This window comes from Aythya marila (genome assembly GCF_965140915.1).
Source record: "Aythya marila genome assembly, chromosome: 9".
NCBI lineage: Eukaryota > Metazoa > Chordata > Aves > Anseriformes > Anatidae > Aythya > Aythya marila.
Genome location: NC_139050.1, coordinates 9,804,439 through 9,822,675, shown reverse-complemented (window position 1 = coordinate 9,822,675; position 18,237 = coordinate 9,804,439). Strand labels below are relative to the sequence as shown.

General features: G+C 48.7%; 1 protein-coding gene across 3 annotated transcripts in view; it reads right to left on the bottom strand.

Annotated features, from left to right (window-relative positions):
• The window catches only part of NGEF (neuronal guanine nucleotide exchange factor), a 50,114-nt gene that overhangs the window by 2,677 nt on the left and 29,200 nt on the right, over positions 1-18,237 (bottom strand). For all 3 annotated transcript variants that reach the window (XM_082766993.1, XM_082766991.1, XM_082766992.1), the window contains 9 exons: positions 11,494-11,654; positions 11,141-11,293; positions 9,040-9,169; positions 8,224-8,298; positions 6,134-6,223; positions 4,389-4,552; positions 3,272-3,427; positions 827-906; positions 310-414 (listed from right to left, as the gene is read on the bottom strand). In XM_082766993.1, coding sequence (XP_082623119.1) covers positions 310-414; positions 827-906; positions 3,272-3,427; positions 4,389-4,552; positions 6,134-6,223; positions 8,224-8,298; positions 9,040-9,169; positions 11,141-11,293; positions 11,494-11,654 — 1,114 coding nt within the window. The remainder of the gene's footprint in view (positions 1-309; positions 415-826; positions 907-3,271; positions 3,428-4,388; positions 4,553-6,133; positions 6,224-8,223; positions 8,299-9,039; positions 9,170-11,140; positions 11,294-11,493; positions 11,655-18,237) is intronic.

The window sequence follows — 18,237 nt, the reverse complement described above, 5'->3', positions numbered from 1 at the left end:
TGCTGCCTGGAAGCTGCCATCAGCTCCTCAGGGCTGGCTGTGCTGGAGGCTGTCCAGGCTGTAAATCTAGTCAAGGTAGGCACGGCTCCACGTCACACTTCGGGTGGCGGTGCCAGCCCTGCCACGGCCCAGGGCAGCCGAGGTTTGCTGAGCATTAGGAGGCAGCGGTAACGCCCTCGTTCTGCTGCGCGCTCCCTTGGCTGCGAGGCTGGCACTGCCTCTTCCCACCCACATCCCATGTCCTGTCCGCTCAGCCAAGGGCAAAGCCCACACCTTCGCAGCCCCCCCCCTTCCCCGTACCCCCCCTACCGTCATCCGTCTTGTCCAGGATGTTGAGGACATCGGCCAGCTCTAAGGACAGCTCGTCCGGCTGCTGGGCCACGTAGGGGTGCACGCACTGGATCTGCGGGCAGTCTGCCAGGGCACAGGGCGAGAGTGAGGGGCAGGCCAGGATACAGAGAGCTGCAGGACAGCAGCTCGGGGGGGTAACGCCACCACCTCTGTGAATGCCCCCCCTGATCTAGTGAGAAACCCCGCGGAGGGCGTGCGCTGGGGAGCATCTCTGTGAGGAAGGGCCTGGGGTGAAAGCCTGCCCTGCAGGGCCTGGTGAGTGCAGGTGGGCTGAGGAGGGCTGGTGCTGCCCAGCCCAGGCTGGAGGGGAACAAAGTCAGGGCCAGGCCTTGATAAGTGGGTATCAGGGGTGGAAATGCAAGGGGAGCCCAGGGAGAGGTTCCCACAGGGCCCTAAGGGGCAGGATGGGGAGATCAGGGCAGACAAAAGGGCCCTGAGGTAGGGGTGAAGAGCTCCTGGCTGCTGCGTCTCTTACCAACAAGCCTGGATGTAAAGGAAACAAACTTGGTTCTTCGGTTTGGGGCCAGCGAAATCATCCAGCGCTTCATCTCGCTCCTGCATAGGGAAAATAAGCCAAGGCTGTGCATCCAGGAGAGTCCTGGGGACACCACCTCTCCCACCCACCCAGCCCTGAGCTCCTGATTCCTCCTCTCCCAGCCCTTTCCTGCCTGTCTCCCTGGGCTCCTGGACTCGCTGGTGCTGCTGAGCCTCCCTCTGGGATGCCCCACAGGTGACAGTGCCCCAAGGCACCAAGCCCCAGCCCTGCCCCACAGCCCTGGCTGGCCGTCCCTTTGAGCGGTGCGACAGCAGCAGGAGGGAGCTTGGCCTCCTTCGAGCTCTGCCCAGGAACAGCAGCTCCTGACCCAGCGAGGCCAACAGGAGCGGTTTTCCCTGGTGAAACACTCAGAGGAACATCTATTCCCACAGCCGCTGCGCAGGAACACTTGAAGGGTATTGCTGAGCAGTTTGCAGCTGAGCGCTGTGGCCTACCCAGGAATGGATCACTCGGAAGCGGCTGAGATGAAAGCCCCGTGAGCTCCAGCACACGGTTACTGAAGGCAAGACATGAACCCGCAGCAGGAGGATGAAGATTTCACATGTGCTCGAGAAGCCCTTGCCTTGGCATCCCCTCCTTTCCTCTTCACATGCTGCAGCTTCTGGCTGAAGGAGCAGCTGCGCTCCCGGCCCCGAGGGAGCCAGGACTTTCTCTCTCCTCGGATGGTAGCTTTGAAACCTGAATTTGCGGCACACCTAATGCCACTGGAGCCTCCTCTGGGAGGAACAGCTGAAAGGGAGCTGAGAAGGAAATGTGCTGACAGACGGACCTGCAGAGCTGGCAGCGAAGTGCGATGCCTGGGGCCAGTGAATCCAGCTGGAGGTTGAGCACAGCCCCGCAGGGGCACAAGGGATGGGGGCCCTGTGCTCCGAGGGGCTGGCTAAGATCAGCCCTCGAGTCTTGCTGTGGTGCTGGCTGCAGGCCTGTTCCTTGCAGGGCTCTTTGGGTCCTCCCCGCAGCGCCCTGCCTTCTCTCAGCCCTGTCAGGGGCCTGCTGTGTGCCAGGACTGCCCCTGTGCCCAGCTGTGCCCAAACTCAGGGCAGCTGCTGGTGCTGGCAGAGCCCAGCTGGGGCGCTAGCTGCAAGCTGCCACTGAGCAGATTGGCGCTGCTGTGTGGGTTCGGAGCTGGGAAATGCTGTGAGAGCTGTCAAGTACATGCAGCAGTTACTCTTCAGCATCCTCTTCCCTCTTCTAATTCTTTGCTTTTCTGGTCCATAGCTGGCACTGCCCAGACCTCTCCTGCAGCTCCAGAACAGCACCACCCCACCCCTCAGGCCAGCAGACCTGTGGGCACACCTCGAGCAAGCTCTCACGCTCACAGTGGCTGCCTCAAAGACGGAGCAGGATGCAGAAACACAGTTGCCTCCCCAGGCTGAGGCAAACCCTGTCCTGGTTTATCATTCTCTGCACAGCTCAGGCTCACAGACGTCAGATGTGCGTTTGCCCTGCACGAGGTGACTGACGTCTCTATTTTCAGCACAGAAAAGCTGCAGTCACAGAGCTGGGGGGAAGGTGCAGGTGCTGGCTGTGCCGGGGGCTTGTCTTCCTCATCCTGCTGCTGCAGATACAGATGTCAAACACCGCTGAACAGCGAAGCAACATCAAGGTGAGGGGTGCACAATCTCCAGTAGCTGCTTAACTGGTGGTACATGTCTGCCTACACGGCACCTTTAACAGCACAGATGCTGTGTCTGGAAAAATGTGGGTCTGGTGAGTCTTGGGTCAATGAGAAAGTCAGGCACTGAGCTCCAAAACAATCCTGCCTGTGTTAGTGCAGCTGAATCATTTGCCCGGTCTGAGCTTGTTGGAACCTGAATTGAAAAATCCATGAGCCAAATAAGCTATACCCAGGGAGACAAAGAGGCCCTGAGCAGCAGAGGGCTGCTGCGAGGTCAGGATTAGCTGTGGAAGGCACTGAGGAAGAGGCCTTCTCTTCTCCTTTTTGCCTGTGACCAGGAGCCACTTTGCTTTGGAGGCCTGGTCAGGCACGGCTTCCATCTCAGTGGCTGAGGCGCTGGCAGCGTGTGCAGGACACGTCCTGTTTGGTTTACTGCACAGGCTGCAGGCTGCACAGCAGGTGGGCTCCTGAACTCTGCCCCAGGATGCAAAGTGCCTGTCTGCCTTCCACCACAGCTGCTACAAATCCACCATACAGGAGAGAAACCTGCCTGCTTCCCTAGCGCCTTCCAGGAGGAGAGACTGAAGGTGGCCACGGGAGAATGATTTGTAGGGTCTGCCAGGATGACCTAAGGGCAGCTGAGCAGTGGGATCTCTGGCTGCCTGACCCTGGTAAGGCTGCTGCCCTTGCCTGGGAGTAGGGAGAGAGCAGTGCTGCGTGCTGGGGGGTGACCGCATTGTACTCACTGGGACGACGCCTTCAGCATGTAGCTGGCCTCCCGGTCGTCCGCGTTCTCGAGCAGCCTCAGGATGAAGACGTTGGCCAAACTCTGCCCCTGGTCTTCTAATTCCTCCACACGAAGAAGCCCCCGCGGCGCCGAGTCAAACACTTGGTACTTGTCCCTGAGAGGGGTTAAAGAGAAGCTGAGGAAAACCTGCAGGTAAGGCACAACAGTTTGTCTTCATCCACCCAGGACTGTACTGGGGCCAGACCAAGAACCTCTGTATGGGAGGAGGAGAAAAGATGCCCTGCTGTGGGAAGGGATGAGCGGGTGGCTGCGAAACCTCACCACAAAGCAACAGACCCGCTCCTTGCTCAGCCTTAGGCATCCCGCATGGCCGAAAACAAGTTGCTTGCTCTGTGCAACTCGTGTACAAAACACAGATGGTGCTCCCTCCAAGGGGACTGTGAGGCTCAATTCATTCCTATTTGTAAAATGCCTCTGTGTTTTCTGGATACAAGCTGCCGCAGAAGCAAAATATTTCCAGGCGTACAGACACTGCGGCGACACGTTTATTAGAAATGTTGGACTGGCGAGATGCTCCCTACCGGTGAGTCTAGTTAGTGCTACAAAGAACGCGCTGTTCTCTGGGACCCGTCTGTTTGTGCTGCTGTATTTCACTGGTCTCTAGCTTCACAAAACATAGTCCTAAGTACGATGACATTCCCCTCTGCCTGAGGCAGGTTATACCACGTCAAATATAACCGCTAGCCTCAGGCCTAGATTTATACCCCTCCCCACTGCTCGAATTTTCTAGACTCCTTTCTTAGAAATGTAACCGACTAAATCTGAGCTGTTCCTCTGGCAGTGAGGAGTCAAAAAAGCACTTCTTGACAGGAAGACAGGCCTCCTGGATCAGCCCGCCAGCTGATGAAACTCAGTGCCACTCTGCAGGAACTGGTGGATGTGTTTGCTTCTCCTGCTGGGAGACCTGCCCTGAAATCTGCACAAAGCTGGCAGAAAGCCCTGTTTGCCATCAGGTTTCAGCTGGTGAGCTGCACCACCCATGAACAGCCAGTGCTCCCCACCTGCGCTTACAAAGGGCTTAAGGTGCCTGGATGCCACCTGAATTCTCCACTTACCCAGGAATTTGCCGGCAAATTACCAGCAGATCGTTGAAAAGGAACAAGTAGATTTCTCTGAAGAGCTTCTTGGTGCGAAGCGTTCGTGATGTCTTGGGACCATTCATTTGCTGCAGTTCCCCCTGTTTCAGCAGCCAGCGGGAGTGAGAGATGATGGGCACGGACTAGAAGTTTGAAAAAAGACAGCAACAGTGAGAAGGGCAACAAATCCATGGGCTTTTGCAGTTAAGCAACGGTCCACAAAGAAGGAATTTCAAGTGAGCTCCCATCACATCATCTCCCGCCACAGAGGATGGATGGAAGGCTGCACAGAGAGCGCAGTGTGCTCCTACAGCCCCGCCGCAGCCCAGCACAGGGAGTAACAGAGCTCAGACAGGGGCACAAGCAGGGGCCCAAGAACAAACAAACAGTCTAGGGCAGTGGTGCTTGAGTGCCCAGTGCTGGATTTAAACACCAGGCTACGCCCTGCACAGCCTGATCCAGTCTCTGGAGCATCCCGTGTCTCCTCACCGAGCCAGGGAGACTGGCTTTCAAAACATGTAGTTGGCTTTTGGGCTGTGAAAAAAGAAGGTTAAGCAAGTTCTCAGGGGACGGCTCTGTCCCAGCCAGGAGCAGCCACAACAGCATTTATGCTGGAGTTTTACAAAATATTATTTTAAAAACAGAAGCCCAGAACACAGCATTTCTTATATTAGGACACTACATTTTTGGTCAAATGACTGAAATACTTGAAAATATCACCATAACTGCTACCCCTTCCACCTTCTTTCCCTCCCACGTTTGTCACATGCCCTGTGGTGCAGTCTTTCTGTGCCCCTGCATTATTTTCACCAGAGGAGCCCTGCCTGTGTCAGTGCCCAGGGTGACCTGCTCCAGCCTGCCCTTGCAGCCTCAGCTGTGCCAGTGATGAAGGCAGTCTTGTGGCTACTGCAACCCAAAGCTGGCCTGAGGGCTGTGGTCTAGCCCAGACCCACTGTTTTTGGGGTTTGGAAAATCAAATTCTTGGGGTGCCAAGTGTGACCTTCCAAACAAATGGTCTCAATTTTTAATTTATTTTTTAAATTTTCTTTTAATTTTTCTTCAGTTTCTCGGGTATGTATACAGGCTGCTGGGAAACTAAATATGTTCCTTAAAGTTAGTGAAGCACAGGGATCTGAGGAGTGCTTTCACAGCACTCATGAAAAGAACCAGTGACTTTATACTTAGCATTGGAGTTTCCTGGCATGTATTAAATAAGATCTGGTCAGACATCCCTAAATATTCAGTCATTCCTTGAGAGGACCCAGAACAGATCAGCAGGTGATTAGAGGCATAATGCATGAAGACATGGATGAATTAAATATAGGGGGACAGCCTTCCAGCCTTCATTTTGGTATTTTCCAGCTTTGAAGTGTTTTTCTTTGTAGATTTAATCTTCCTTTAATGTCACTTGTAATGTAAAATATAGCTGCCAGTGCATCACAGCTCTGTACACATGCAACACGCTGCCTCTAGCGCTGCCCCGGCAGCTGCAGCGCAGTGCACTGAGCCCACAGACACCGTCCTGGTGCCCACGTGGGGGCAGTGCCTGTAGCAGCACATCTCCAAAGTTTCAAGCAGGACAGCGTGGACAGGCAGTGCACAGCCACAGCTGAACGTCACTGCAGGGAGTGCAACTGGGTTACCGCTGCTGGGTGTGCGTGTGCAACACCTGGATGCTGTTGGTTCACTGTCTGCAGGGGGTTGTTACCAACCCATGCTTATACCTTGATCTTAAATTCCAGTTTCTTCTGGATGCTGATCATCTGCTCTGTTCGGCTCATCTTCCTGACACCTTCGTTACACGCTTTCACCACCTGGAGAAAGAATAGGAAGATTTGTCTCCAATGGCCTGAACAGGTAAATGCACAGAAATCCACTTTCTGCAAAGCACAGAAAGGCCTGACCTTGACAGGGGAAGTGCCTTGCTGTAACAGGAACTGAACAAACCAGGCTCATACACTGACACTATATTCATGTGAAAAAGGGGAGGAGAACAAAACAGAAAAGAAAAAAAAAAAAAAAAAAAAAAAAAAAAACAGCACCCAGAAGACGTTACAGCCAGAAGCTGAAGATCAGAACATGTTAGATGGCTGCCTTTGGTACTGAATAAGACAGTGCTAAGCAACACTTCTGGCTGTGCAGCAAAGGGAACAGCTCGTTTACCAGATTCTGACACACCATGCATCTCTCCCATCTCCAGCATTTGGAAAAGAAAAAAAAAGGTACATGCGCAGTATTATCTTCAAGAAGAGAACAAACCAAAGAGCTTCATTTCGAAGGCAGAAATGTTGTGGTTCTGCCAAGCAGCACCAGCTGCCACGGCTATGATGGAATGTCCCACAAAAGAGATGTTCATTGTGGTCCATCTGGGTCCAAGTACAAACTTTTGACAGAAAAAGTACAATGTGCAGGCACTACCCTGTTACAGGGACCTTAACCTAGATGCTACTGCTTCTTTCATAAGGAGCAACTCTCTCGAGAACTGGTTAGGTAGAAAAATTATGTTGGAGAACATGCTCCACTTTGTGCACTGCTTCTGTTACTGAAAATCCACCAGAACATCAGCAACTAAAACCACAATCTGCTCCTGCCTATCCAATAAGGTACTTGCAGTGAAAATTAAGCACTAGCTGGCCTCTGCTGTAATGCCTGTATCTAGCCGGATGCTAGGCATCTGAACTTAAATGTTTTCAGGTAAGTAACCATAAGAAGGGAGTTAGGAAATCGACTAGAAAATGAGCATTTTTGCATCAGCAATCCTTGTCATCTGCATGCTGCAGTAACAGCCTTCCTCAAACTTTTAACCAATGTTAAAAGCAAAATAGGCTGGTAGATGCATCGTCATCGTGCAAATATGAAGCAACATACATGTAGAATATCTTTGTTGTTAAGGCCTCTATTTTTATCCCTAGAAATCTCCCAAGTGTAGACTTCGTACACTAGTTTAGGGTAAATCCAACACTCATTTTGTTTTAGTATTTCAGTCATAAGCTGCAACCATATCCTCAGGCTGATACTCCTTCAGGCTGATGCTCTAGCACAATTTTCAACTTGAAATGCTTATTCTGAATTGCAGGATTCAAGAGCTACTCCAAGCTTCTGAAGGTCATTAAGAGAAGGGGATTCAAAGACCTCGGTCCCTGTAGTGCCCTGTTCCAGCCACGTAGCTGCCAGCAACTCCAGATGGCATTCCAGACCTGTCAAACGTGCCGATCAAAGGGGGGATCACCCTGTATGACCGTGTCAGGAACAGCCCCGCTGCAAAACTATGCCTGTCCAGCACTGTGCACAGCAGTAACAAGCACAACTGAATTGCACCTGGACATCAGGGATTGTACCGTCATCAGCTGAAAGGGATAAAAGCAAGTATGTTCATTTCATTGAGAAACTTATTCTAGGTCAGAGGAAGAGACGTGCTGCATTGGAGGAAACCTGATACAGTCATACTTGACTGCCTGTTGCAGCTAATCACATCTCTCAGTAGGATCCATCGCCCTCAGGCATCTGCAAAAACACCTTGTATTCTTGAAAACCCCAAGGGAAAGCATTGTCTCAGCCCTTCCTAGAGAGGAAACATATGTATCTGTTGTTAGTAAGGGATTTTTTCCCTGACTGACAATAAATAGCTGCTGCGTTGGTTCATCTTTGAGAGCAAGGAAGACTTTAAAAAAAAATTACTCTTGAAACATAGCGTTGGGATTTGAAGGAACAGCTCCAGGAGTGAACGAATGCAGTTTGTAGGTCTCTTCTGGGGAGAAACTGGGCATACTTGTTTAATCTTAATGGCCTTCAGGTGTAGTTCATTCACGCTTACCGTTTCTAGCTCCTTATGTGCATCCAGGGCAGTGGTTTCCCTCTCAGACTTCTCTTCTACTTTCTTCAAAATATTCTGTAGGGGAGCAAAGGCTGTGTTAACTTTCCAATCTGACAGCATGGAAAGGTCTTTGCTATACCTGGAGTTATTTCTGGCCATTGGCCTAATTACAGGGTGGATGATAGAGTACAGGGACTCACCTCTTAGCTCCTGTTTTTCATTAAAGCTTGTTCCCATCTGACTACTACTGAATATCTAAAAGAAGTATAGCAGGCAGACCCCTATTTTATTTAAAAAAATAGCTAGAGCTGGCATTAGCAGGTAGTGTCTGCTAATCCAAATTGGATAAGATCTTTTGGGACTGAGCTGCCTCCTCTTCCCTAGAAGCATGCCCTCCAGTGCAATGCTCAGACATGCTGGCAAAGCACAGCTGCCACAGCCTGGCCCAAGCCACCATGACTTGGGTATTACACACAATTCTGGAGCTGTTCTACACTGTGCACCTGTACATGAGCAGCCTAACCAATAGGCAGTTGGGTTAACGTACCACTGCTACCCCTTCTAGCAGCTCTACAGCAAAGCTCTTCAACTCTCATTTAGTAAAAACTACAAGGCAAATTCAACATCCAGTTGGAGATGTTCTCTCTGTGACTGAAAACTTTTCCAGAGCTGACAATGTCTTATTCTGTGGAAAAGCTTCACCCAGCTCTAGGGCTGCTCTTGGCTGTTTGTAAGCCTTGTTACGAACCATTGGACATGAGAACTCCAGGAGTGATGCAGAAGACCTTTGGACGATACAGAAGAGCAAAACTCTACCTGCACAAGTAGCTTGAGCCGAGTGATCCTCTGAAATGGCAAAATCAGGAAGGAAGAAAAGGACAGGCCTTTGCACTTGGGATCCAGCTCCAGCTGTGAGATCACTTCCCGGAAAGCTGGCTTGTCCTGGCTGAGGAGAGAAAGTGAGTGAGTGCCACCTTGCATGTGACTTCGGTGTGTGGGTGGTGACCCAAAAGCAGCCTAGTCCCACAGGCAGCATCTGCCTCGCTTCTCCCAGGAACAGAAAGGAAGGGAGGAGGAACCAAATGCTGCTAGGTGTATTTTGGTTTGAATCCAGAGCTATTTATAGAGTTGGGGGATGGAAAAAAAAAAGTCTTTTAATGTACAAGCCATGGTAGCATGTTCACATGTGTAGCACATCTAGCTTAGCAGCATACGCTGTGTGCGTAGGTGTGTGTGAATGGGGTGTGTGTCCAAGTAGATGAGTCACAAGCATAATTATATATTTTTACACAGTTGGATCTCTGTGACAAGGTGAAATTCACACAGTCATAAGAACAAGACAAGCCACAAAACTTGGCTACTCCTGGCTGCTTAGCAGGAGGATGGAAATCATTATCTGGCCTGAGAAGAGCACAGGCCATCCCCAGGCCATCCCTGACTGTGTTCGCAGCAGGTGAGGGCGTTGCTGAGCCCCAGACGTGGCTGCGCTGAGCAGTTTCACAAGCCCCAGCTGCTGCAGTCAAAGCCAGCACCTCCTGGTGACTGTGAGGGCCAGCCACGTGGAAGACTTCTGGAGTCCTGGCTAGCAAAACCAGCAGGGATGAGAAGACATTTCTAACCACGCAGAACCTGTCTTCACTGCCTGTGACTCGCAGCACTCCAAGAGAAGCTGCTCCGAGTGCTTTTCCCGCTGCAGCAGGTACTTGTGTCACTGTGTCACTTGCCAGAGCCACAGCAGAACGGACCTGAGCATGTCTGAGAAATGTAGCCAAAGTGGGGGCAACTGTGGAACACCTGAGGCTTCAAGTTCAGCCAAGTGCTGTGAAACTCTTGGGCTAGCTTGGAGCCTGAGGAAGAGAGTCTATTCTTTTCAACGTCCTCCATATTCTCTCTCAGACGAAAAAAAGACTGCCCTCTCAATTCGTATCTAGGAATACTTCCAACTCCAATAGGTCCTTTACAAGCTCAGGTAATCCAGCCTACTGCTGGTTCACTTCTGAGTATTTAGCTAATGACTCTGGACACACTGTTTATATTGCTCACCTCTGACTCAAGGAAACCCTGCAGTACCCTCCTTTTAGAGAGAACAGTTGGCCAAGCTCAGCAGAGTCTGCTTGGAATGTTTTTTGTTTTTTTTTTCTTTTTTGCCTCAAAAGCTGGAGATCAGAGAAAGGAAAGGATTAGGGCTCATTACACTCCCCCGAACCAGCTGCTGCTATGGGGAGGAAATATAGTGCAGCATGTTCAATGGGCTGTCCTGGAGGAATCCAGGCCATTGTAACTGAAGAAAAAATTAATCCTCCTGCTCGAAGACAAGCCTGTAGGGCACTCTTCGTTTTGAGATGGTAGAATTCCTACTGGACCAAAAGACTTGCTGAACTTGAAAAATAATGCAAAAATATCTTGGATTATATCCTCAGGCATTGTGCCTCTATTTGTAACACCAGAATGTGATGAAAATGGCTTTTTTTTTTTTCCCTTTTAAGAAAGTTTAGTTCTTTTGAAAAAAAAAATCTCAACTTTGGGAAGGTTCAACCCTTCTGAGAAGCTCTGGAAAAGCAGCGGCTGCTCTTGCCTTCAGAGAGTTGCATCATATCCTCAGCCTTTCAATCTCTTGTCTCTGCTTGCAGTTTAAAAACACATGCTTTCACAAGCGTGTGTTCTCATGTCCACCGAAAGCATTTCCCACAGCTGGGAACTGCTAGCTCTGAATTCACTTGGTATGCTCCTTGCCTACTCTCTCACCCCACCCTTACCATAAAGCCTTTTAATTATATTTTCTTTTCTATAAATGCAGAGTAAAATCAGTGCAGAGGGAAGTCCTGCGTCTGTACTATTTAGCAATATTGAAATTACTGCTCAATCAATGGCGTGTGCGACTTTGGAAAGCAACACAACATCAAGCACTGGAACTCACAGAAGCTGCTTGTAAGCTCTCTCCTGGTAGGTCTGGTTGGAGACGTAGGTGATGTACACAGAGAAGTGATTAACGGTGTGCTGGTAGACGATATCGCACACATCCGAGATCACAATATTCTCCTCCACCCGTTGCTCAAGGTCCAGCAGGAAGCTAGATAAGAAAATCAGCACTCATTATGACCTGCACGTTCAACATAATTCCCAGTTTCTGCCCCTGGGGCTGAAAGCAATTAACGTGTCCGCAAGCTTTTTGAAAAGGCTGGGTAGCAGACTGCTCAGTCTGCTCTCTGAACAAATTTAGCTGAAGAGATGCCGTTCAGCTAGCCAAAAATCCAGCGGCAGGTGTCTTACCGCTCACTGACAGCCATGACGTCCAGGACATTGGAGAAGAGGATGTGTGCCTCAGACTGGTGTAAGATCTTTTTCAGGCGTTCGTTCTCCATGAAGTGAGACACCAGCAGATTCAGACTCTTGTAATACGAGGCTTCGGAAGTAACCAGCTCAAACATTGCCTGGGGGAGAATCCCAAAGAAGGCCATCAGCAGGTACCTTCTACTTTCACAGTGTTAATGGGAACATCTGCGCTGCATGGAGCCGTGGACATTGCCCCCACCCTCCAGACCCCGCGTGCAGGGAGAGGTAAGCGTGCAGGGGTATTTTCCATGTGTCACATAGGAGAGGAGATCTTCCCCATCTTCCTCTCCTCTCCTCTCCCCTAGGCTGTTTGACCACATTTCCTTCCACTGCACCTTCCCAGCAGAATTCTCTGTCTCTCAGATGAGCAGTCCCACGTGGTGCACACATAAAAGCCCTTCCTACACCCCCCCCAGCAAGTCCCCTGCACCCCCTGCCACCATCCTGCACGTTCCTCTCCCCCACGGGGAGTTCCCTTTGGCAGTCTCCACACCCCTTCCACCCCTTTTTCCGTACTGATCCCGCAGCCCTGGCTTGCCATGGCTTGTTGTGCTCCCAGCAGGGTCTCCTTGCACCACCTCTGCCTGTTTTAGAAAAGCCCAGAGCAGGGGTTGGCTGCACAGCAGCACCCTGTGGTCCCAGCACGTGCTCCTTGGGGCACAGCGGATACAAATGCACAGCTGTGGTGCTGCAAAGCCCTGCATGTTCCCTGAAAAAGCCCAGGTGAGGCTCCCTGGCCTAGCCCAGCCATACACTTTTCTGACCCACTTCACTGAGGAGCGGGACAAGGCACAGCAGTCCCGAACTGTTACTGTGAGGTATAAACAATCTCTGAATTTCAGCACTTGCTCTTCCCATTAATAGCGAAGTCACTGGCATAAAGCCCAGCTTCCTCGGGCCAGGGATGTGGTCTGGGGAAGCAGAAGGACAATCTGATGGCTTGATTCAGAGATACATCTTAACGAGGTGAGGATGTAAAGCCTTGTGTACAGCAGGTGCCAGAGGGACAGTGCACTATTGCTACACAGAGTAATTACACTCCAGGCTGCGTGCAGAGGTCGATAAAGCAAGTGGTTATTGACACAAATACCAAATCCATTCGTTTAAGTAAGATTAATTTAAGATTCTTGCAAAGGCTTTGACATGGCAGAAAATCATTAGCTCCTTCAGGCATCTCTTGATGAAGGTGTGTCCTGGGGCTGGGCCGTGCTGCTGTTAATGAAAAAGGACCTTTTGGTAACAGACGTCTCACTTCCTTGCCCCTAAAGCTGCTCCGGCAGTGCAACTCCCTGAGTGCCACCAGCTCTGAGAGCCTGCATGGGCCCAGCCAGAGTTGTTAAAGTAGCAAAAGAGCAGCAGGTATGTGCAGTATTTTTTATTTTTTGCTGCACATATGGAAAAGTATCTTCCAGGTTAGCAGGGGGTCTTGTGGACTGATTTATTTTGTTTCTCTTTTTAAAGAAATGATTTGAAACTCTCCACTGATCAGTTTTTGGGCTTTTCCTGGAGATGTTGCTGTGCATTACAGGAGGACCCAAGGTACAGAGACCTGGATAACAGTCCTGATGCTGCTGCAGGGCAAGAGCTGGGGGGATGAGCACAGTGAGGAGGGACTGTAACCAAATCCAGAACTGCTGAAGTTTCAGTTGAATTGATGTTTCCATTCTTTGTATGGTTAACAGCATAAGAAATAGTTGCAGCGGGCAGAAAGTCAGATGGGCCTCTAAGCAGGTGGTCCTGTCCTGTGCTGCAGGAGGCTGTGCCCATACAGCCCCTGAAGGGAGACAAAGCAAAGGATGCAGCTGGGAATGGAGTCACTTAGTGCATGGGGAACAGCTGGTGTTTGAGGAATAAAAGGATGTTTTATTTTCTTCAAGAACAGGTTCCCAGTAAGAAAAATGGATGACTGGCTAGGTGTCCAAAATACACTTCTTACAGTAGCTTGTTTTAATAGCTGAGAAGAATAGGTAAAGATGCAACGAAGAACAAGATGGGATGTGTAGGGATAGCTTATTCCTTCCCAGTACCCTGAGGACTGATACTGCCAGTCATTTCACTCTGCAGCTTTCCAGCTACTCCAGGCCAGGACTTTATTTTCTGCTGGGTCTTTGCAGGATGACTGTGAGAGTCAAGGTTAAGATCTGCCGTGTTATTAAGGTCTTTAAACCCTCTGACAACTTGCCTAATCTATAAGCTTGCTTCCTAACGTGCAGACACAGAAGTTCCCACTGCCTCTGTTTGGAGAAATTAATTTGTGTTTGCTGCCCAGCATGGTGTGGGGGTGCTAAGGGAGTGCAAGTTGCAAGCAATACTGAAATCCAGAGTGAAAATATCACGGGGTTCTGACTTAAAGGAGATGCCAGGGAAGGCAAGGTTATCTCTGCTGGTCAGGACAAGCTTCTCTGAGTGTTCACTACAGCATGTGCAAAACAGAAGTTTCCCAAGTGACTCTGGAGATCCAGCTGGTCCCCTGCAGACTCCAAGTACCCCAACGCCTACTCGAAAGAGCCCAGACTGCTGTTTCCCAGTTGAATGGTACAAAAAAACTGCAAACAACTGAACTGTGATGTAAGGATGAGATCTCTGAGAGTGGCTGAACTCTGTGAGCTCTAAACAGACACTAGATAAAAGAGCAAGAACTTCTGGCTTCAGAGCTGCAGAAACATCTAGAAAAAAAGTGAACTCAATGTCAACTGATGTAATACTGTCTCCCTCAGCTTATAAACAGTCTGAAACTGTCTCTTGGAAACATGACCAAGAGTTTCCTGAGTCCTCTGGGTCATTAACTTCATGAAATCTACCACTTGCATAAGAGCTGTACTAATTGTTTTCATTGCTTGTATTTTGGCAGAGAGACTAAGAAAGGAAAGAAAAGTGAAGCAAAAGTAAAAAGGAAAAAGAAGATTAAAAAGGGAAAAAAAGTTAAGAGTCACCAAAGACATGAGTAAGTAACCCAAAGGCTAAATCCCGTCTGAGACAATATGATGTTTTATTGCATAGACTGAAAATATCTGTTCCCAGTAGGTCGGATCCTCCTGTAAACCACCAGTGAATCCAGGGGGATTCTGATCCAGCCTAGGAGGGATTTTCTTTTGAGCTGATGCCACGGGATTGGCTGTGACCAGCTCTCAGACCTGTTTGTCTTCACAGGGTACGTACGACATCCACCTGCCAAAAGTGCAGTAAGGACAGCACAAGAGCTCTCTGGAGGAGGGCAGCTCAGTTTTAGAGCAAATTTAGAGGTTCGGAAGCTAAGGCTTGCTCAAAGAAGGAAAGGAAATTAAATGTTTTCTGGACATTTTTGTGGAAATGGAAAGACTGCCTCCCTGTCAAACGTTCTTCCACAGAGGCCACATCACCGCTGCACGCACCGGATTCGAGTCCCTCTTTTGCTTAAGCAAAGATTTTCACAGCAGGTGCCCTCTGATCCAGATTCACACTGTGTCATGCAGGTGCAGATTAGTCTGCCTACCTGCCAATTTTTCTAACACCAAAGTGACCAGGATCCAAATAATCCCTAGCGAAAGTTTATCAAAGCCTATGGTTTATCAAACCATCTCAGCAACAATGGTTCTGTTCAAGTTATGAGGACGCATTACTCATACTCAATGTTTTTTGTCATTGCTGTTGTTTTGTTAATCTGTCAGTTGTTTTGGCCAGCTCCACTCAGCCTGGAATCTCCTAACACACGGAAGGTGAGTCACGTGTAGCAAGTAGAAGAGGACAAAAAGAATAAACAATATAGTTAAGTCGAACGACAACAAACCGAAAGGTAGAGATATGGACTGGGAAGGAGGAGTAAATCGGAGCCTCTCCACAAAAGAAAAACTATGCCAATAATGGAATTTAAGGTTCGTGCTAAAAAGTTTCCCAGGTTAAATGCCGTTCCTTCTTACCTCTGGATCGCTACCTTTTCAAAGCCTAGTACCTCTGTGACAGAATTTGTTTTAGCCTACATTACATGTAATACATGGAGTGTTTTCTCTCCAGTCACTTGTTCCTCCTGCTACATGTGTGTTGCCTGTCACTTCCTTCACACTGACTCCATGTCAGCACTTCTTTTGGCTTGGTCTGCTTTCTTCATCACTAAATTTTCTATGCACTTATAAGAAAGTCCTTGACGATTCATGTTTTGCTGTGTTTGATGCTCAGCAGATGTCTGGATAATTAAGCTACCCTATGAATGATTTAGTCATTTCTGATAATTATTCGAGTAGCACATAATTTGTGTATTTCCCTGACCCCTGCGGTCTGTAACGTGTTCTTTGTTTTTTCTTTTGTTCTTCCTTTTTCTACATTTTTGCCTACATTTTTGTGACAGTTCCAGTTGTTGTTTTACATTTTGTTATTCTGACATTAGCTTTAAATTAAAAAAGCTGATGTGGCTGAAACTGTCGCTGTCTGAATTCTGTTTGAGTTCCCAGGGCTAACAGCCCATGCTACATTTTTTTTTTCTGAAATTGCTGAGAGGAGGTGGGTGTTTGTTTTTTTTTTTTTTTTTTCTTTTTTTTTTTGTTTTGTTTTTCTCCCTGAAACTCCATTTTCTGGGTCACTCATTCCAGTGGGGACTATAAGAAATTGCCTTTCAGGAGACTTTTCAAACATCCATTGCTCTTCCAGTCAATTTTCTTGTTTTGATGCTTGAAAAACAAATGTCTTGGTTTTTATCTCGTGTTGATGACCTGCTTGGTTATTTTCCATTATCACCAATACTGAAGACCAGATTCCTCCTCTCGGCAGGTGTCACCTTTCTCAGTGTTGCCTCTTTCATTTTGCAGATTGCTGCAGGTGAACAACTTTATCTCTGACTGCTTAAGCCCTGCACCATCCCAGCTGTGGCAGTGTTGCCTTCCTCAGCTGTAAACACGGGTTTTTGCTTTGACTTTCTCTCCATTCATGCACTCACGTTCCTCCCTGTGGTCTGACTAATGCTCTTCTACCTTTTCCCGGCTGAAGAGCTGCAAGCACTTCTAGTCACTGTGTGTAACGCAGCTTTGAAAATAAAACAGGGCAGAAAGGTACAATTTTGCACTTAAGACATTTACTCCACATTTTCTGCTATCGTGTGCTTTAGGTGGATTCTTCCAATACTCTTTCAGGAAGCTGAACACTTTCCATTCACTGAAGCCGTCCTCTACAGCTGCCGTTCCCAATTCACGTTTGAGAACAGTTCTCTCAAATTCAGCTCTGCAGCGGCAACCACTGCTTGCTGAATTCAACATCATCTCTTCAATCGCCTCAGTGATTTCTCCAGCACTCCTCATTTTCTGTGCTTGACTCTCCTCACAAAGCAAATTCTCCACTCTATCTGCTCGATGTTCAGCCAATTTCACAGCTTTCTGGCTTTCGGCAGTTTTATAATCTCTCACTGTACTAATCCAGAACAAACAGGAAGGAAATTTTAGCTCCGATAAAGTAACGAGAGGGGAGAGCACAGCACTTCTTTAAGGCAGTGCTGTCCCGCCTCCATCTGCTTCATTTCTGTTGTTATTTAAGCCGAAGGAAGAAAATTCAGCACACGTAAGGCTGGGGTCTAGCAGATATTTTTCTGTAGAACACCTACAGGTAATGAACGTAACTCCAGAGAAATGGCAGCTTTTGAAATCTATAATGCAAACTTCTAAGCTGATGTTTCTCTGTAGGTGACTCCTCGTTTTGAAGCAGAAAAAGAAGAGCTTGTAGTTTTTCAGAGGCCAGATTGTGTTTGTAATGCTGGCAGTCAGAAGCACCGTGTTTTGCCAGGTAAACAGAACAAATCTGATATGGAAATAACAAGTGCAGAAGAACATGGAAAAGCAACAAACCATTTCAGTCACCTTCAGCTGTAACCCTGGCACACTAGCAGTCTGTGCTGTCAGCGTAAGCTACCCTGAACAAACACAGGTCTCTCCCACCGAGGCGGTAGCTGAAGCCCTGCCCCTCGTGCCCCCGAGATGTGAGACCAGCCCGTCCAGGGAAACAGCGAAGCTACAGCCTTGGCCAGGACCAGGGTGGGACGCGTACACACAAGCGATTCATAAATCTTGACTAGGCAAATACAAGTAAGCTCAGGGAGAACTGCTCACACCCTGAGATGTTCTTCAGCATTTTGAGTTCAATCACACGTGCCAGGGCAGAAGGGATACAAAGGTAGGGTGTCCTCACCACGAGCCATCCTGGCACAGACGGATTCACGGGGCCAAGCCTGTGAAGGTCCCTCACTCACATCAAAAAACACACCACCCTAAACAAGGTTTGTTCATCTCTGCTGCAGGCTACAGATCCGGTGCTCTGCACTGCCAAGGAGCACTCACGCTCCCCACGCTATCCAAAATAGCAACCAGTTGTAAACTGTTGTGTGACTGCTGTTTTCACTAACTGTGGCAGCTACCCCCACCTACTCTGCTCCTGGTCGATGTAGCCCTGTACATTTACGGCGTAAGACTCTCAGGCAGAGACGTTACTGCGCTGTGTGGCTAAAATGCAAAATTGCTTGTCAATATTTTTTGACTGTTGTGCATAAGACTCCAAGTAATGGCATTTAAAAATTAGGAAGCTTATCAATCTCCATCACTTCCCTTTCCTTTAATGCTATCATATTTAAAACAGATTACAGGTAACTCTTGAATTCTTCTAAGATTTTTGGTGGATTAATGTGCATTAGGGACCAAAAGCTTTACAGTTCTTGCAAGAACTCTTTCA